Source organism: Poecilia formosa, unplaced genomic scaffold (assembly GCF_000485575.1).
Source record: "Poecilia formosa unplaced genomic scaffold, Poecilia_formosa-5.1.2 Scaffold203, whole genome shotgun sequence".
Classification (NCBI taxonomy): Eukaryota; Metazoa; Chordata; class Actinopteri; order Cyprinodontiformes; family Poeciliidae; genus Poecilia; species Poecilia formosa.
Genome location: NW_006800142.1, coordinates 582,604 through 599,323, shown reverse-complemented (window position 1 = coordinate 599,323; position 16,720 = coordinate 582,604). Strand labels below are relative to the sequence as shown.

The 16,720-nt window shown below is 39.4% G+C and overlaps 1 protein-coding gene across 1 annotated transcript in view; it reads right to left on the bottom strand.

Annotated features, from left to right (window-relative positions):
• The window catches only part of slc25a21 (solute carrier family 25 member 21), a 116,388-nt gene that overhangs the window by 41,892 nt on the left and 57,776 nt on the right, over window positions 1–16,720 (bottom strand). The window contains exon 3 of the mRNA XM_007567049.2: window positions 3,501–3,549. Within this exon, the coding sequence (XP_007567111.1) occupies window positions 3,501–3,549 (49 nt within the window). The remainder of the gene's footprint in view (window positions 1–3,500; window positions 3,550–16,720) is intronic.

Here is a 16,720-nt window from a genome sequence, read left to right as displayed (position 1 = left end):
CTTTCCAGCACCGCGCAACCCCCCCCATCTTCGCCCCCACCTTCACATATGAACACAGTATCAGGGTGGGGGGTAATTAACGGTTTACATCGTGTGAACTATGCTATACTTGCATGTCGGCATGATGATCGTGTAGTTTCAATGTCAGATTTCGCTTTCAGATTTGGACTCTGTACATGACAGTATCACGAAACATTGTTGTAAATTAAATCTGGAAAAAATATGCAATGCAACTACCCTCGTGGTAACCATGGTTTCTTGAGCTTTGAGATGCCATTTTTTCACTCGTGTTTTCTAACGAACCACGGAGGCATTCAGAGCAGCTGGATTTATACTGAGATTAAATTATGCGGGGGATTTTAATCCACGGTTTCAGAGTAAATGCATACTACACTTCAGAGCTTTCTTTAAACTATTTGTCATTTTCCTTTCCAGTGATGCCCCTTCCTGCATTGGACTTTAAAATAAAATCCCACTCAAAACTTTTGGCCCGTTAGTACGACCGTAACAAGGAAAAATGTGAAAAAGTTTGAGAGAAAACTAAAATGCTCTCTTGATATTTTTATTTAACAGCAAACGTTACAAATGACTTTTTTAAGCACATTTTTGGGTGTAAATAAAACGTCGTGCTTATGTCTGCAGAGTTGAACAAAAGTCATTAGTCGGCTTTGCCTGACCAACAGACTCAAAACAAACATGGCGGCTATGTCGTCTACGTCACCTTCAAATGAATCTGGTTATTCAAGTTTTGCATGATGAGCGACTGAAGAGTTGAAACTGGAGGGGCGACTGGTGAGCCAACAGAAAACACAAAGTCAAAGTTTCCTTAAGCTGCTGATTACTCTATGAACTCAGAGAGGGGTTGTTTTTCTGTCTGCTACGTTCTGGAGAAAATAAATGTTTGAATAAATACTGCAAAGATACCGCTAATAGCTAAATTAATTATGATTAAACCAGATAATAACCAATACATACAGTTATCAAATGTGTAACTGACATGGAAATGTTACTATTTTTATTATTAAACTTTAAGGAGAAGAAACGGATACAACACCTATTGTTGTCCATTTTCGATTAAAAACTTTAATCCTAAATATGTAGGATTTTTTTTTTATCTTGAAGTACATAAATGACAAAATTTGTTGCATTTAGTTTGGCAGTGTTATTTCTCACCCTATTCTTAGAATTTATAACCTAAAGTACAGATCAATGTTAACTTTTTATTTTGTAAAATTAAAAACCGTTGTTGCAAAAATAACTAAATCGAACAAAGCTAAATAAAATGAATATATTTTTAGTTTTTGAGATTAGTTGTTTAGCTCAACTGAAATGTAATCAACTGATTGCTAAACGCTAGCGGCAACCATGAGCTAAAGTCGTACAGTTCAAAAAAGCACCAACAGATTTTTCAGTATAAGAATCGTTAGATAAAATATGGGTTATTCACAGAGCCACTCAGAAAGGACTTTGTTCTACTGCTTTAGTCAGAAATACACGTCTGTCTCTCTCAACAAGGAAGGAGGTTGTAAATCCAACCGACTGAACATGGAGTCGCTCAGATGAAAGAAACATGCACTTGTTAGGAAAAGTGAATAACTGGTCGGAGTGCAGATTAGTAAAAAGGCAACACGACATGAAAAAACTGTTCGTTTTTTGTGTCAGATCTCAGCTGAGTTAGCGCTAACGATTCTTAAATAACTACAAAGTATTTTTCCTGTCAGTGTTTCTCATCATGAATGTGATTTAAAAATAGCTCCAAATTTGGTAGGGGTTTTTCCCAAAGTGGCCAATTTGTCTTTGCAGTTTTTAATATAAAACAGCAGGACTGAGCTATTCATTGGTAAACTTCTGCTAATTTGCATTCTCCCCGTCCTTTCAAATGTAGGAAAGATAGATAAACCCTCGCAGGAAGGCAAACAGGTACACATTTAGTCGAGATTACCTTCCTGAAAATCAAAAGGCGAAGGGGAAAAAAAACCCTTTGATTTTTTTGGTTGTGGAAAAAAAAAAAAAAAAAGTAAATTCACTCCAGTTGCTGTTCAATTTGGACTGTTGGACATTAAAGCAGTTCCTAATAAGAGCCATGCCTGAGAGAAAAACACACACACACACACGAGCCAGGGAGAGAAACCCAGCCGAGGTGTGTCTGACTCTCGGCTCCAAGGTTCCTGCTAATAGATTTCAGCTCCCCAAGTGTCCCAATTAGCCGGTGTGTATGCTTGCTTTATGAATTCATCTGTAGATATTAGAGTGCGAACATGAACATGTTTTCGCACAACTTCCTTCCTTCTGCTTGCATTCCTTTAGCGTGGAATCGTCCTGCCAATTAGGCAGAAATATTTCTTTCCGTGTTATTTGGAACCGTAGACAGATTATTGGGTCTTCTGTATGCATATATGGAAACAATTAAATTTAAAAACTCAACAAAAAAAAGTAAGTAAAGGCCAAAAGGAATCAATTTACGCAGGCCCACTGCGAACAACAAAAGTCTTATCAGCATAAACACATGGTGACACAAACAGAACACAAACGAATAAACATGTCCGCTTTAAAGCAACTTTTATCACTTCTGAGGGAAGAGCGCTGCAAAGAAAACAGCGAGCGCACTTTTAACCCTGACCTCATGTGAGGACGGACAGCCAGAGCTCAAGACTTACCTGTAATAAAGCCTGCAGTTTCCACACGTGACCATAAATCACGGCGTGTGCCTTCAAAGTATCAAATATCGACCAGTACGGCACCGCTCACCCTTGGCTTTCATCCCCACTTCTTGCTCTCCGCGTTCTAGCGGTGGCACGGCCTTCAAAGTGAAAGCGTCTCAGTTTTTTAAAAGGCACGCCGGGCAATTTATTTACCAAGAAAGTGCTGCCGTAAATGACAGAAAAAGTGGTACAATTTACAGACGAGGAGTGAGTGGGAGGGAGGGGGGGTGAAGGCAGAGGTCTTGGCTGGTCCTGTGAAAGACTATAAAGCTTTAGTAGTAGCCCACGATCTGTTTATGACTGACTGAGACACTGTGGTGTTAGGCTCCAGAAAACTCTACAGCTCAACGCTGCTGCTGTTCTTAGGATGGTAACGGAAAAGCAGCCGACGAAAACATAGGCTGCTTTCATTGGGGAACCGATTGATTTGGCAAGAACTTGCAGAAAAGAAGAAACTATATATTGTGCTTTTTGGTTGCATAATAAGACAAATATAAGACATAAATTTAGAGCGGCATATTTGCACATTTTGTGAGGTTTGAACAGTGAAACGGTGCATTTAATTTGCAACTAAATGTGTGAGAAAGTTACAACATTGGCACCTACTTTTGTGGGGAATGAGCCCAGATCCAAGGGGGCCTACTAATCTTAAGATTTAACACCCCGTATACTGTTGGCCGCAAAAAAAATAAAAAAAATCCCATCACCAAAATTTATGAAGCAGATTCCAGCTAAATTAGTTCCGTTCATCTCGAGGAAACAAACAGGTATATTATGATTTTTATCATTTACGCTCACCTCGTCTTCACGACGTCGAGTGGATGCATCAAGCAGATCTCCACCAGACCTAAAAAAAGAAAACCAGACATTTTTCAGTTTTAAAACTGTAGTTGCTGAATTGAAGTTCTTCAGGGGTTATAGCTTTGACATAATTTAATCACAGCAGATGTTCTGGTCATCAGTGTCTTGTAATCTGTACCTGAAAGATGGGACTTCCAGTTCTGAGATGTTAAAGAATAATTTTTACAAACTCCTCAGTGGCCCAATTATTGGTATCATGCTGTTAAATTTTGGGCTGCCTCCTTTTGCCAAAAGGAAAGGTGGGGGATATTATGGAAAATCAACTTTTTTTTTTTAAACCTTAACCTTACCCAAAGCACTGCCTTTGAGTTTCAGTCCCGAGTGGAGCTCCCACTCCACAGGACACCCCTAACCCACACGGCTCCACCAGACTAGTGGCAGCAACAATTGACAAGCATCTGGTGGGACTGCATGCCTGCTGAGCTCCTAAGAGCAGTGGTAAAGATGCAAAATCTAATTTCTTTTAAGTTGTTTATGCATTTTCATAATAACTGAAGGCACCATTGTTACTTGATTGTGCTGCAAAATGACACTATGTGCCTGGAAAATACATAATCCGCCTCCCTGTCACCTCATTAAATGACTCAGCTAAGTCAGGTCACAGTTGCATGACAAGTACGCAACTCTATACGACTCTTCCTGACTAACCTACAAAGGTTCGCAAATATGACAAAACACTGCGATGTATACTGCTGTGGGAGGGAAGCTCGCCACAGAGTGTCTGGGGAAGAGTGTGTGCAAAAATGAACAACGCTCAAACACGTGATGTGTTGGCTGTTAGGCTTCGACCTGGCTATACTGGCCCTTTCAGTCTTCTCCCATTACGTTTCACAGAAATGAGAGAGGGACGTTTGAGTAGTCCAACACATTTTTGATTAAATGCCAAGGTATTTCAAAGAGTTTGTGATGACATGCCCTCTAACTCACAGCCAGGTCACAGGATCATAAACCCTGCCCTATACAAAACAACAGACTTGGATAGATTTGTTTTATATCAAATCTACCTGGGGTGTTTAGTCAAAAGAGACCAAAATTGATCTCAAAAACAAAGCACAAATTTCTAACTAAGGTCCAACTAGAACTGAGCAAAGCACTGGGATGTTCACACACAGCCATCTCTCAGGTCTACAGAGAAGGTTGTGAAGAAAAATGCCTTGCTGTAGTCAGAGGAGGCTGGCTGAAGAGGATAAGAAGGCTGCAGTAGATCAAGTAACCACCAACGTTGGTGGAGTACCATCCCTGAATGTACAAAACGTCAAATTTTGATGCAGATGGGCTACAGCAGCAGAAAACCACATCAGGCACCACTCCTGTTCTTGGGAGTCTTGGGCCACAATTCACACATGAATCTTATTCAACATTCAGATGGTTGCCCCAAACATGGATTCACCTTGCCAAATATCAACCAGCATTTCATCACTATTGGTGACCATTTTCCATCCTTTGTGATCATAGCGTTCTCATCTTTCAATGGCTACTTTCAGCAAGACAATGAATCAAGTCACAAAGCTGTGTTATGAACTCAAATTGGTTTCTTGAATGGGTTCACTGTGCACCAATGGCCTTCGCCTCAAGTCACTAGATCTCAATCCAGTACAGTGGATTGTGGTGGAACAGGAGGTTCAAGTCCTGAATATCCAGCTGGCAAATCTACAGCAACCAGAGATGCTATGACAAAGAACAAAATCTCAAAAGATATTTTTTTTTCAGAGTTAGTTTCTCTGTTAGTCTGTACTTTATAAGCAGGGGCTAACATGCTCAAATGAACCATGGCATGGACAAAAAACCAGACCTAGACTCACTTTTTGAGTTGGTCTCAGTCCACTTCCAAACGAACTCTGGTGCTGTTCACTTCCAATGTGAATACAAAACCTACCTTGATCTGAACCAACTACAGAAAACATCTACCTTTTTTGGACTTCTCCAGCCATCATTGCTGACCATCATGATAAAAAATTTGTCCTTCAGTGCTGCTAAAGCTACTCCTGCACGGTTACTATGCCTCCACAATATTTGGGCAGACGTGCACATAACCCAACTGGTAGAAAAAAAACAAAACACACAAATTTTGTGTCCAGCCTGCTTACCAAAAAAATGAAAGAGTGAAATCTGCATTGAATGAGTTGCTCTTGTCATTTAAAATGGCATTGCAGTTTTAATAACGTCAACTGTGGACAGGTCATCCGTGGTTGTTTTTCTTCTGTGCCCTGTCTTGGCTCTGTCGTTTTTTTCCAGTGGGAGCAATAATCGTCGTTCACAAGGTACAGCTCACTTGCAAAAAGTACACTGTCAAAGCAAACCTCACCAAACAATAAAAATAGTCAGATTTTTGGTCTGGACGCAACAAGCGGACAGAAGAAACTTTCCTAGGGCAAATTTACCATCAGGCGTTTCCCAAAACGTTACCATGTCAAACATTAGAACCAACTCTAAAATGACGTAATCGACCTAAATTGGAGTTTTCCTCATGTGAACCATTTTTCCGATTTCAAAGTGCAAATCAAGCAAAAAGGATTTTGCCGTATTAGTGTTCACGTCATGAATTTAGTGTTTTCTTGTCGTCAGGTGCTGTCTGCGCCACAACTCGGTTGTGAACAAGCGCTCTAAAATTTCTTCAGGGGATTGAAATTTGCTACAATTTAATGACGCTAACCATACCATGCATGAAAACTGGATATGTCAGCCAATCTGCCAGAAGTTGGAGAATTGATGCAGCTTGGTGATCATTTGGAGACTGAGGTTTCACACAAATCTAAACTATGTGCATCTGTGTTGAAAAAGCCACTGCTCTGGCAAAGAGGCCCTCTGACTCAATCGAGCTACTTTTAACTCCCGATTCTCTCTGCATTGCTTCTCCGCTGCTCTGAGGGCTTTCCTTGCAGATTCCACAGGGGAATGTGTGTGTACACAGCTGCTGTGCAATACGGGCTCTTTCTAATTTGCCCAATTAAACACATTGTCTATAAAAGAGTGTGTCTTCTGGGGGTTTTCAAGGGAAGTAATTATCAAGCAAAATACCACAGGAAAAAAAAAGACTGTCTAAAGTTGCTACTTAAAGTATGAATGGGAAAACCGAGAACTAATGAACCGGGGCAGCGTGGGGCAAAGAGTCGAACAAAATTCAATCACTCGTCCGGGCTGTGGTTGCTAATGACAGCATGCTGAAAAGGTAAATGCGAGACCGTATAGGAGCAATCATTTTCTGTCCTCACTACAAATAGCCCTGCGGAGGGGAAAAGGTGCGTCAAATCTTTCAGTAAGTAATCCGATTACATGACGAAACTAAACCTGTCGGCCTGCTCCATCGGTTTGTGCAAACACAAAGACGCGGGGAGGTGACCGAACACGCTCAGGTTCACCTAATGATGGGGAAGCAGAGTTTGAATATAAAAAAACAAACAAAAAAAAACCCAACAGCTTCCGCAGTAGCGATAAAACAGATCAAATGCTTTCTTAGAAAACTTCACCGTTAACGGCTTCAGTGAATCTGTCACATAACAAAGATAAGAACCATCGCTGGCTACGAATCACAAAATAAAGGTTTCATTCCATCAATCACACACGTTGCAGTGCAAACATTTAACTTTTACTCATCCGTTTTTTTCTTATGAAACAGTGACCGAAAGCGCAGTGTGCTCTTTGCTAGTTGTGGCAGGATCAAGTGGTGACAAGCAGAAATGCAAACCTCTTTGCGTCTACGTGAGCAACTTTGTGACGCGCTTGCAGGCCAGACACTTTAAGAGCAGCTGATGGCAGATGAGCTGACAGCCTGTTCAGGTTTGGAGAAATATTTGAAACGGCAGAAGGTTTAAGCCCTACTCTAACCTCTTTCAGAGCAGCAGACGCAATATTTTCAGGCCATTAACTGTAACTGTGAGATGTTTCCTCCTGTGCCCCTTCAAAATGAAAGTAAAAACAAAAAAAAACAAAAAACAATGTGGCACTGTCCTGTCAATTCATGAAACGAACATGGAAAAAAAAAAACCCTAGCTAGCCAGAAAGAGAAGTTTATTCACGGTGGGTATTTTCCTAAAGCAAGTTATAGATGATGATATAGAAAGAGGAACCTTTTCCTATCCCAGCTTTTTCATGATTTATTGATAAATGGTAACACTGATACACCTGCAAACCGCAATTAAAACAGACCGAGGATGCATCAGTACATTTAAACTCAGTGAACCTTTTCATATTTCATCTTACTGCAGCCACACATTTCAAATGCATTTTTGAATTGAACTGTATAAGGTAATAAACAAAAAAGTAGCTTTTTATCTAGTTAAAAATCTTAAAAGTATAGCATGCATTGTATTCAAACTTCTTGGATAAGTCTAAATTTAACTAGACTTAAATTTAGACTTAAGTCTAGTTAAGTCTAAATTTAACTAGACTTAACTAGTCGGTTGTGTGTCGGTTACACACAACCGACAATACCAAGTCGGTTGTGTGTAATTTCATCTTCTTATAAATGTAAACGTCTCAAAGGTTTGTTAGAGAACAATGGAGAACGAACAGCAGGCATGTCGGCTAGAAGGTTTTTAAGAAATTAAAACATTCGGGAATTTAAAGCAACGTCCCAAGATTTTAACATCCCGCTGAGCAAAAAATCGGAAACACTAAAGTTTGTGATAAAATGTGAAAGGCTCTGACAAGATTTCCACAGGCCTGCTGAGAGGCAGCTCATACCCTCCACAGTGACCTAAAGGATCACCGCCCTTCTATTCCAGCTGTCAGCACATGCTACCGTTTAATCATAGAGCTCAGTGGTAGTGAACCCACACACTTCACTCGCCTCTATACCCTCTCTCCAATCCAGTAACCGAGAAGGCTGATGGGCCCGGCTTAGAAGACGATGCCACCGAGTTGCTCTCATTCGTCACCCTAATATTTTCAGTGACGTGCCCATCTGGTTGACATTTATGGCTTCGCTTTGCATCAGTGAGCGACATGTGGGGATGTTTTGTTACTTTGAGAGTCTTTTGTCTCTGCACTACAAGGCAGCGCTCGTCTTCCACCGCCTCGCAGAGTCGCATTCTCGAAGATGTAAACATGTGAATACCAAAGAGATGTCTGGAGAAAAGAGATCATGCATAACTATATTTAGATTGTGCCTTTACACTTTCTGACTTTTTCCGACGTTAAAACCACAAACGTTACTGTATTCAGATTTTGAGTGGAAAACCAAGACAAAGTAGCTCATAATCGGGAAATGGAAGATGCATTACACAGGGTTTAAAATCTATTATAAATACGAATCTGAAAAGTGTGGCCTGCGGTAGGACTTTGTCAAATAAAAAACCCATATAATTGTGATAATACTACTAAGTATTTTAAGGAACATAGTGGATTAAACCCGTAAGCATAATCACTAGTGTTATTCTCATTTGTACTTCTGACACTTAATTTATGGCACTTTAATCCGTTTCCATGTGTAGGGATTTACTGCAGGGACTCATCTATCAGACTGAATAATAAAAACAATATGTGAACTTTGGATTCTCGGAACATTAAAGTCAACTTCTCTATTCAAAACAGCATTTAGTGTAATATTGCAACACATTAGCTGACAATTAAATACATTTTTCACTGCAGGCACGGGCAGGAGGGATTTTGGTGAACGGTTTCAAACTTTTCATGACTAGAGAACACATTTTTTTCTACATCTTATTCGCAGAGCAGCTCAATCCCAAGGTCAGAACTGATGGAGGATGTCTGTGAACGGCAATTTTCAAGTTTTGACTCGGATTGCAAAATTGCATCAAGACTGGGTCATTATAACACATGGTAACGCTTTGATTGAAACTATTCCAATCTGGCTGTATGTTTAGGGTTGTGCATCTAGTTTAAATCTTTTGCAACTGTAGGTTCTCTTCCAGCATTGTTATCCGCCCATGTACTATGATATACTACTCTTTATTATGTTTAAAGAGTAGTATATCCTTTTCCAACCTGACATAACTTTACTTTAAACAAAATTTAATCACCAGATGCATCCAGCGTGTAATGATGCCTTTTGAGAGTATTTGGTTGCACAAGATTTTAAATGAGGGTACAAATTGTTGACGAAACCGTTTTGATTTTTTCACTTGCAAAACGTATTGCAAACCATTCATCCTCCTTTTCCGACAACACTGAGGTCTGTGGTTGAAACGGGACAAAATTTATATGCTTTGGTCTCAAATCTGCAGCAGAGCCAACAAAGTTGCAAGGAGATAAATGCGCTAGTTTGATTTATTTATTTATTGTTACAACATCAAATTATGCCCAACCTACTGCAGAAATTGGGGTTTGGCTTTGCATAAGAATATTTTTTTTTATAGAAGAATGAATGCCTTGCTAGCATTTTGCACACAGTGCACAGGTGTCAAGAGACTGAGCCAACGAGTAGCACGAGTATCACCGCTGCCCAGCATTTTCTGAATTTGTCGTCCACGGAGCGAAGATCGTGCATCACGCAGATGAGATGATTATCTGGGTTGGTTTTGGCTCGGGGAATGCACACCGTTCGCTCCCACGCAAAAATGAGAAAGAAAAACAATACAACACTAGAGAGCGATTGCTCAACGGGTGCAGGTGTCATCCATCATGCTGAGACACTCACTGAATGACTGTAATTCCCAGCAGGCACGGGGAGGGAGGTCACTGCCACTGGAAGAGAGAACTGCCCGGGTAAATGTGCTTAATACACGAGAGAAGCAGGGACCCGTCATTGCACAAGATCGCTTCACTCTTCGGAGACGGCTTGCGTGCTGCTCGCATTGATAGTTTCATCGATTACTCCACGGAAAAAGAAACGCAGTGAGCGGGAATCTGGCTGTTTATTCCTTCTTAAAAACAAACAACAAATTAAAGAAAATCACAAAGAAACACGGCGAGCTCATGATTCACATACACCCCAATATTCCTAATCGTTTTTACAAACATGGCGCATTTTTTGGTTCATTGAGAGCCAAGGCAGAAAATTGCAGCTCGCCCTGCGGTTTGAAGGTGTGAGAGGAGTGTCGTGATGACAGGGCTTTGCCTCGCAGGCCCGTTCCGGTTTTGACAGCAGCTCCTGACTGAACCTGCAGGTAATGTCTCACGCCTGCATGTCCTCCATTAATACATTTCAAAACATGGCGGACCTGGAATGCCAAACAAGGCCTGCGAGGGTGATGCGCTCCCTGTAATTTGTCTGCTACGGTTAACAAAGCCGACATGATATCCATCAGCGACGAGACTGAAGCGCCGCGTCAGACAACTTTATTAATTTCAGGCTCTTTTTAATGTTCAGGCAGATGAGAAGTGGTGAGAGAACAAAGAACGTCGCCGAGACAAGAGGCGGCGGCGCTTGCATGTTTCTTCTATAAAAGTAGGATGATTATTAGTAAAATTAGTTCATATCAAAGGTCACTGCAAACACCACAAGGAAGGATGCGTTTTCATTTTAAAAGCCAATTTGAGGTGGTTTTTAATGGCAAGAAGACATTTATTCTCGTTCTACAGGTATTTCATTGGCTCCAACGGATATAAATAAGCAGCTATACAACAATAATCCTATTATTAACAACATGATTCATAAATGGAAGAAAATTGAGACAAATTTTAAGCTTTAGTCTTGAACGTGTCGATGATCTGCAGTTTAAATAAAAGGGTCATTTACTTCATTTTTTTCCCCACTATTAGAAATTTAGATCGGGGAAAAGTAGTTTTTTTTCCCCAATATTTGCAAATCAGAGACAACATATCACTGATAGATAAACCAACATTGATCAAACATTTGTATTAATCTCATACTATGTTCTCTTCCTGTTCATATTCACACATGGAAATGAGAGAAATAAATTGGTTTTATTCTGTAGGAAAAAGCCCTTGTTGAAAACATCAATACCTGCCAACATAGTGCAAGACATTATCCTCTACAAATTAGAATTACGTACAGGTTGATTTTTTTAAAGAGGGAAATTACTTGCACAACATACGCCCAGAAATATAATTTGTGATAAACGCACAACTTCTAATGCAAACCACCTTTATTGTTATGCAATAAGTCCAAAGATTTAGAATTTCTGAATTAATATTTTTAATGTCTGCAACCGTGGGTGTTGTGATCAAGCCGGATTCCATGTTTATTCTGAAATAAACCCATAGCACAATAATGTCTCATGTTTTATTGCCTAGCACAAAATAGCACGAAAAGTGAATCATCATATAATACAGAAGATAAAGGATGCACCGATAAAGGTCTGACTGGAGGAGGATAAAACGACTACAACCCGTCTGGAAAAAACAGAATCTGTTTTGAAAGATGGAATCGGACAATTTGATCAAACCTGGCAACCCCTTCTGAGGCATCTTGTGAATACAGACGCAGCTCATTAGTTGCTTGCTAAAATGCATGGTGTAACTTTTGTTTTGCTGGCTACAGGTCGTCAAGGGCGGATGGGTGTGGTGGGCTGGTGAGGAGGGATTTTGTTGGTCAACCAGTAGGTTGCCATTTACCCATTTACTGTAGATTGAGCTGTCCATTTTTCACAGCTAAATTTGCCTCAACTGTTCTGACTGTGGTGAATGTAGACATTCATTTTGTGTTTGAGAGAAAACCCAGATAAAATACTTGGAAACTTAAAAGCCCATATTGAGTTGGGTAATTGTAATATGGGACAGTAAATTAGAATTTTATTTTTGGAAAGAAAAAAAAACAGTTGTGGTTTACATCAAAGTACCACAAATTTGTCAAGCCAATAAACTATTAGTTAAAGTCAAAGTGAGGCAAGCAAGTGTGGAGAGACAGCTTTAAAACCCAAGCCCGTTTTTAGAAGTACGACTCAATATCTGGTCAATGTGGGTAATGGCAAGGAGAAATAGATTTATACTCCAGTGAAAGAAAAAATGATGGATTATAAGTTAGAAGTTTCTGAAAAATGTACAAAGTAAAGCATAAATTTAAAATACTTTAGTTTCATGGATTGATTTTTTTTTTAGGGACAAATCAATTATTTTACAGCATACAAACTAAAGGCTGGATTTTCAGACTCAGATTGTGCGACTGCAACAAAAGATGAATTTACACACGTTTAACAGGAGAGCCAAATAAATGTGGTCTGAGCTGTATTATAAAAGGAAAATATATTATGGCTTAGAGATCATCTGGGAGAAGATGCAGCACGGAAACCAAGACGGGAGAAAGCCATTAATCACAGAGTTCAAGTTTCCTGGTTAAGGAGCGCAGAAACGTCCCAGTTAATTCCACTAAATGTGCACTTGGAAAAAAAAAACTCAAACCGATCTTGTAAAACAGAAAACCCAAGTGGAGTCATCTCCAATGACAACAGGGGATTTCTCCAACTTAAAGCTGCAGTTAAAAGGTTTAGACGTTCATGGGCCTGTGCCGGCTGCCAGATCGCAGTTGTTCTTACACACCCGTTGAAGGACTGAGATTTCCTGTAAGTCGCCTCGGGGGACGGCATGTAAATGAGCATATTTGTTGGGAATAATGTCCATCCAAGCTCTTATGTGAATGGAGCAGATAACAACACTTCACGCACAAAAGGAGGGTCAGAAAGATCTCAAAATAAGCCTGCGTGTGAATGTAGCCAGTGATTCTCCAGCAAGTTCTCACTGCGACCAACTTTTTCGGCCTGTTGTATTCTTCCTTACGAAGAAATAATAAAACACAAACATCTATCATGGATGTTTGTGGATTTTCATTCACCTTTCTCACCGTGGCACAAACAAATCTGCAGATCCTAAACTGTATGGTTTTCGCATAATTTTGCAACTGGAAACACTCCTGAGTGTTTCCAGTTGTGAGACTTTCTGCAGTGCGATGTAGGTTTCTTTGGATGTTGACAAGTGCAAAATAGATGTAGGGCTTTCCTCAAAGACAGAGGAAAAAATAAAATCTATTCCGTTTTGTTCACATGAAGTCGACGCTTTGCAACAAAGACTTTATTTTCATGCCTGAAAGGCCAGATGCAACTCAACACTCCCACCTTACGACCGATGGGAGATGCCAGTAAATATTAACATGAAAGCCGCGTCGTGATTATCGTTTGACCGCCGAAATAGATGTTATAAAACGGCTATAAGATCAAGAACAGTCACAAATCTAAAAGAGACGAAATAAAAGAAAACGCACTAAAGACTGAACCAGTAATATATTTCAAGGTCGCTAAGTTCTCTGTCTGTTATTTGAAAATTCTTCCTCGGAACATTGAGAAAACTTTCTGGCATTGCCGACACCTCATAATGAATCATTTTAGGAGTCATTTGTGGTATTAAGATATGCAAACAGCCTGGGTTATCACAGTTGGGAGGAGGCCAGTTTTGTAGAAAAGCAATTCCAGTAGGTACTTCTTTTTTCCCCTTAAGCTGTTGAGGTGTGTAGAGAGTGTGCTATGTTGTCCTGTTGGGAAATGCAGAGGCAACCCTGAATAATGCTTTTTTATAAAAAAAGGTGCATTTAAACATTTCAATGTACTCTTCTTTAAATAATGATAAACTACTTTTGCTAAGAAACACCAATAGCAAGCCTATATTAGTTTTGCACGAGCTGCAAAAAATGAATAAAAGTGGTAATTTTGTCCCAAAAAATAAATATAAAATAGGATGTTCAGGTGCTCAACTCAAACCACGTTGTTCAGAGTGTTAAGAATGGGAAAAATTATTTTTAAATACCGATTTTAAACATTTTGGTGTTTTTTTTTTTAATAGATGTGTTGACAAATTAAAAAACAGCCTCGTTTAGATAAGATTTGTACAAAATAATAACTCTGAATAAGTAGTAAGTAAACATTTGTAAAAACGGACTTGTTTTGGAAAATGAAAAAGTTGTCGTGAAAAAAATAATATATGTGCATGTTGCACCAACACAATTCTCCAAATCCTGCTTGGTTTTGCAATCCTTGTTTTTACGTTCACTCTGACGCATACCAATTAAAGCTACAATCAGGTAGGATTTTTATTTTTTTTTTACCATCTTGGGAAACGCACACAGCTCAGAAGTATATGATCCTAAACACATTCTTGTAACGCATAATTAAAATTTCAACAAAAGCAATATCTCCATTCTGGCTATTTTACCCTGCAAAATTGAAGGTGTGGGCCAGCATCAAAGAACAGCAACATTTTTAAAGCTGCCAACATTCCCCCCCATACCATTTTATATCTCAACTGATACTTTCCCTTTTTATTGTACAGGTAAAAGTTAAATCACACACAAAATAAAATTAACCATTCCTCTTAATGCCTCTAAACTACAACCTTAGCAGAGTAAGTCAAAAAAACAAAAACACTAAACAGACTTTTATATCTTGCTTTTTTGTAGTCATTCTTTCGGTAATAAAATCATCTTGAACACAATTTCAATTCTCCCTCACTAGGTAAACAGAGAGAAAGAATATATGAGAGACAGAGAGAAAAATAATATACGAGAGAGAGAGAGCGAGAAAGAGATCTGGCATGGTACATCCCAGTCTGTCAAACTTGAACTGAACTCTGTGATGTTGATGGATGAGTGGAGGTGTGTGAGTGGTTGACTGGGTCAACCCGGCCTGCCTGGGCAGACGCGCTAATGATAAATGTCAGCTGTCAGAAGTCTGTGTCAGAGCCTTCGTTCCTCCATTACTGTCCCTGTTGTGGCTTGTGTGTGTGTGTGCGTTCAAATGCATCATCATTGATGCAAATGGAGATACCGGACGGGCGGAAATGTGTGACAGAGTAAAAAGAAAAGGGTATAAAATGGATGCAAAACGTGCGGTAACTGATGTTTTGGAGAGGAAGTATTATCTGAGACTTCTTGCTCTCTAAACAAACTATCTGCAGCCCCTGCACGAGACCTGCTCCAGCTAAATAAACAGCGACGTCTTGGAACAAAGACCTCAGTCTAAAATTGTGCTTTTTAAACGCTTCCAACTAGAACAGACGCTTTATACGACACCATTCAGTGTCAAATCTTTTAGTCAACATGAGTACACTTTTATGTTTGAAAAGTACAGCAAATTTATCTCAAACTCTACATCGGTAAAGTCGTGAAATGAAGTTGTGCAGCATAAAGTTTTGATGTCACTAAGCAAAATGATAAGTGCAGCACATCCGATGCAGGAAAAGAGCTCAAACATGCAAGTTTGCACCTTGTTTTGCTGATTTATATAACGTAAGAATTAATATATTACTGACCGAATGGATTTTTCTAGTAATATGATGCTGTTTGTATGGAACTGGGGCTCAGCATGTCTAAAGAGTTTTTAAAAATTGGAGGGTATTAAATATAAGCAATTAAAATCATCAAAATTGCATTATATTACAGTAATTTGTAACGTTTAATTATGGTTAGGTTCCGACCAAGCCAGCTACTTTATTTTGGTAAATAATCCTAGTAGGATATTCTGATGTGGTCTGCGGCATCCAGAGAGGAAGAGGAAGGCCGATATGTTTATATAGGATGTATTATGGATGTATATATATATTTGCCAAAGTCAATAATTGTCATAAGTCTTGTGGTTCAGAAAGTTTGTGTGTCGGAGAAAAGAATTCAGAAGAGGTTTGTATTCAGCTTTAGCTAGCCCGGTGTTGCGGCTGGCTCTCGTTAGCATGCCGAGACCCTGAATCAGCTGCTGCAGATGGTCGGTACAGGTTAGCCGTTTTATCAGTTTACATTTCACCTTTTTAGTGAGTGTCTGAAGGTGGCATAAAGGAGAAGTATCCTCTATAAAATGGAAAGAGCTGTGCCAACAGCAAGCACTGTGTGTTGATGTGAGGCATCCAGTCTGGATTGTATGATCAGGTAATTTCCATCTAATGAAAACTGGTATTTATTTATTTATTCATTTTGTTCTTGATTTATTTCAGAAAGACTCGAGATGTAAAACACACCAGGCCATATTTTTATTTTTAAGTTGCTGTAATTTGTATGGGTAGAATATGAGTTTCTTTTTCTGTAGGCAACATTTTTGGCAGTAATGATTCATTAAGGTGTTTGCCACCCACCACTAAACAAGAAGTAGTAGAAAAAGAAGAGTTGAGGTGTAAAAAAAAAAAAATTAGTCTCTTTTTAGTTCTTTTCGTCTCCTTTCTGGGTAGGCGGCGAAAAAAAAACTTATGAACAAGGTTCAGAAGAAAATGAATTTGAATATTAAGCTTTAAGCATTTTGGTTATGGCGTCTAACACTGTTTTATTC